Source organism: Nelumbo nucifera, chromosome 4 (genome assembly GCF_055504915.1).
Source record: "Nelumbo nucifera cultivar China Antique chromosome 4, China Antique-T2T, whole genome shotgun sequence".
Lineage (NCBI taxonomy): Eukaryota > Viridiplantae > Streptophyta > Magnoliopsida > Proteales > Nelumbonaceae > Nelumbo > Nelumbo nucifera.
The window spans coordinates 58067699-58071389 of NC_142652.1; the positions used below are offsets into that span (position 1 = coordinate 58067699).

The 3691-nt window shown below is 40.5% G+C and overlaps 1 protein-coding gene across 1 annotated transcript; it reads right to left on the reverse strand.

The window, feature by feature from the left end:
- Window positions 1-422: 422 nt before the first annotated feature.
- LOC104589572 (Ubiquitin carboxyl-terminal hydrolase family protein) lies at window positions 423-2084 on the reverse strand. Its single transcript, XM_010247920.3, has one exon. The coding sequence runs from the start codon at window positions 1909-1911 to the stop codon at window positions 712-714; it is 1200 nt and encodes a 399-aa protein (XP_010246222.1). The 5' UTR covers window positions 1912-2084; the 3' UTR covers window positions 423-711.
- Window positions 2085-3691: the final 1607 nt, after the last annotated feature.

Genomic DNA, 3691 nt, shown 5'->3' on the forward strand with positions numbered 1-3691 from the left:
ACATCCAATATGTTCCATTACTTTGGAGTTTGAATGATCAGGGCAAATACAAGCTCTGCAAAGAGTATGAAAAATGGAAGCCAATAAACATCCATGGAGGTTCAAAATTTTACCTTTCTGCCATAAATTAAAAAAAAAATGCCAATATCTCTCAATATCCATGAGTTCGGTCAGTATTAAAGATGTATCCCCTGTTGTTTTTACAATGGAAATGGATATTCCCATAGAAAATGAATTCTTGACTTAAACATGTAGTTGCTTTTTTTTTTTGATGAATTAAACATGTAGTTGCTTTGTTCCCCTTACAATTGAAAACAAAAAAACAGGGATATGCCCAGCTTCCTAAGAAAACTATGTTTCCAATAAAACATAGTTTCCAAAAAAACAGGGATATCCACTTGTGAATCGAAGCATCATACTGACCAACAAAACTATGTTTCCAATATTTCTTTCTATCACCATGAGTGGATTTGCACCATCTAATACAAAGCAGGGAATGATCAGGAAAACCATTAAAGCACCTAACTTTAATTAAGCATACAAAACCCTACCCAATTCAACAATGTTTCGATTCTTTCATTCTATCACCATGATCAAATTTGCACCACCATCCAACATTCTTTCTCAATAAATGGTCAAGAAAATCTTCCCACTGTGACCAACATTTCCAATTTCATTGGTTCAACATTTGAATTCAAAAAATTCAAAACCTTAATTTACACCCTCTTCAAGCTTCTCTTTTCCCCATCGTTCTTTCTCTGATGACCCTGAATCACCTACAAGAAAACCTCTCCGTCCTAAAATAACAAGATCAAGAAGTTTCCTCCTCGCTTCATAAACTGGATTTGGATCGATTAAACACCCCCGCTGGTAAGCCTCTCTTAGGAAAACCGTGTGCCTTTTTCCCTTAGTTGACAAATAGAAAATTCCAGGGTGATCCAAAAATAGGTCCCTTATATTCAAATCAATCCCAAACCATTTCCTGAAGTGGCTTATCTTCTCCACCTCCACCATTTTCTCCACTGACAAACTCAAGAACTCATGAACAATCCCAACGGCCCGTTTCTCCAATGCCTTCATACCAGCTCTTAACCTCATCTTCTCCTTCATCTCCTCATATGGCCCAACATACGGCAGTTTCTGCCATTCCTTAACTCTAGCCCTAAAATCCTTACTCAACTTCATTCCAGGTGGAAACCCATGTTTAAAAGCGAATCTAATTTCTGCAGCATCAACTTTAGAGTCCTGCCCACAGCACTCTGTAATCCTCCAATTCTCAACCGAGGCAGATAAATCAGTGTCGAGGTTTCTAGGGTCCAGTTTCAAGATATGAGTATTTGGTTCATGGGCATCGCAAAGTAAGAAAAGATTAGGGTTTTGAGCAATTACCGACTGCTCGAAATCATCAGGCAGCCCGAATTCCCTCCAGACCTTGAAAATTGCTCGCAGGGGAAGTGATTTGGAGACCGACATGGACAGAAGTCGAACCAGTCGGTCGACGACGACGGGCTTGGAAGCATCGATTGCAGCTGCTTCTTGGCAGGAAATCTGACTGGCGACATCTGTTAATTTGCAGAACGGCTGGGACTTGGAGGCGTTGTAGAAAATGGAGAAAATGCGAGGGTATTTACGGAGAAAGGACAAAGCGCCCCGATTGAGGTGAAGTTTCTGAGAAACCCTGTTGAGGAAATCGAGAGATATGGTCCGGTTTTTAGGATTTGCGATGATGAGGTCTTGAACAGAGACGACTTTGAGGAGGTTCTTGTAGTTGTCCATGAATTTCTCGAATGTTGGGTCTCTGGCCCTCGTTGCTACGTATTGAACAGATGTTACTTTAAAGCGAACGGTGCTGAATGGACAGTTGAGAGATTTAAAAATGAAGTTTGATCGGAGTATGTTTCTAATTGCCATGAGCGAAGGATTTCTGAGGTTTGTTCTATCGCCGATGAGAAGAAGAAGGTCGCCACTCGCCTGCCAGCTGCTTTTTTTGGGTAAATTACAAGGACCCGTAGACTATGGGTTCAGTGACAAAGACCCCCTATAATTTTCGAAAAAACCCTTTTAACTTTTACGTTGCGGCAAATGCCCCCTCAGACGTTAATTCGGATGATGGAAGGCGTTAAATTATTAAAATACTCTATTAAGGTCCTGTTTGGAAACGTTCCCACTTGTTTTTGTTCTTTTAAAAATATATTCCTGTATTAGAACAAGAATTTTATTTCTTGCTCTCCAGGAATAATATAGGCATTTGGCAAATTATTCTTGAAAATGGATTTTTGTTCTACAAAAATAGAAATAATTTTTGGATACAAAAGCAATTTCTTAACATCAGTTATGTAAATCCATCCTCATAAGTGTAAAATTGTAAAGAGAACTCTCTCTCTCTCTCTATGTTTGGCCCTATGCATGTGAAATCTGATGTTCTCCCCCTCTTGTTTGTGTTTTGGCTACAGCATTAGAATCAAACAACTCAAGATTAAACTTGTTTATATGCCACCACAACAGAAATTAGAAATAGGTTTATGCCACCACAACAGAAATTAGAAATAGGAGATTATATCCCAAAACATTTTTTTACTGACCGTAGATCATTCATGAAACATTTTGATAATGCTGTTATTTGTTATATCCCAGAATTGACTTAGGCTGTGAATTCATGATTTTATTAGGGCCTTTATTCTTGGAAGAGATGATTTCTATTATAATTCAAGGGTTTATTTTTTAGAAAGAAAGAAACCCTTAAAGAATTTTATTCTTTGTCTAGTTTCATGATGTATCTTAGCCAAACTGAAGTCCAAACATGAAGACAAAGCCCGAATTAATAATCCAAGGAAGGGAATCCACTATTTCATTAGACATTTTTTGTTTTGGTATTACTCGTTGGCATTATTGCATATGGCTTTTAATGGATAGGGAAGTTCTTTATTAAATGATAAAGAATGAGAAAATTTTGATTAGAACTAAACCACACAAATCTAATTTTTTATTAAAACTGTTGAAAGGGTTAGGATCCATCATATAGATGGTCGAACCATGTTAAATGGCTTGGAGAAATTTCAAAAATTTTCTGATCCTTTTGTGAATCAAATTCCCTATGTTTTGAAAAACTGCATTTTTCAGGATCGGTCTTGCATTGAACCGGACCAGATTTGAAACCAAAAAAAGAAGGAGATTTATACCTGATATAGATACCACAAACACGGATCCTGATGGAGGGTGATTTGGCCCGACCACGTAGCACGGGGACACGTGTGTGTGGCCTGGCTCAAGGAACAGCTCAGCCTGACAACACAACTGCGACTCGGCGGAAGAGACACGCCGAGTCCTACGCTATCCACTCAGTGGGTTAAGCGACTCGCCGAGGACTAACACCCGGCTAACCTTGACTTTCATCAAGTGTGGGAGGTCCCGAGCTCCTCCCAAGGCCCGAGCTCTTCCTAAGGGGGCTCTGAGCTCTCCCTCCCTAAGAAGGGAGGACCCTGGTTTTCAACTAAGTATCCCAAGGGAGAAACACCTTGGGGTAGCACCGTCCCCAACGTAGGCACCTCGGCACCTCGGTGCCAAGACAAACCTACCCCAGGTAGTCCGGTGCACAGTAGCTCGGCAGGCTATGGGGAGGCTTGCCTGACATCCGTACCTGCTGGACCCGATGGCAAGGCTTTGATCCCTTGCCAGGCGGCGTTCTGCCTGC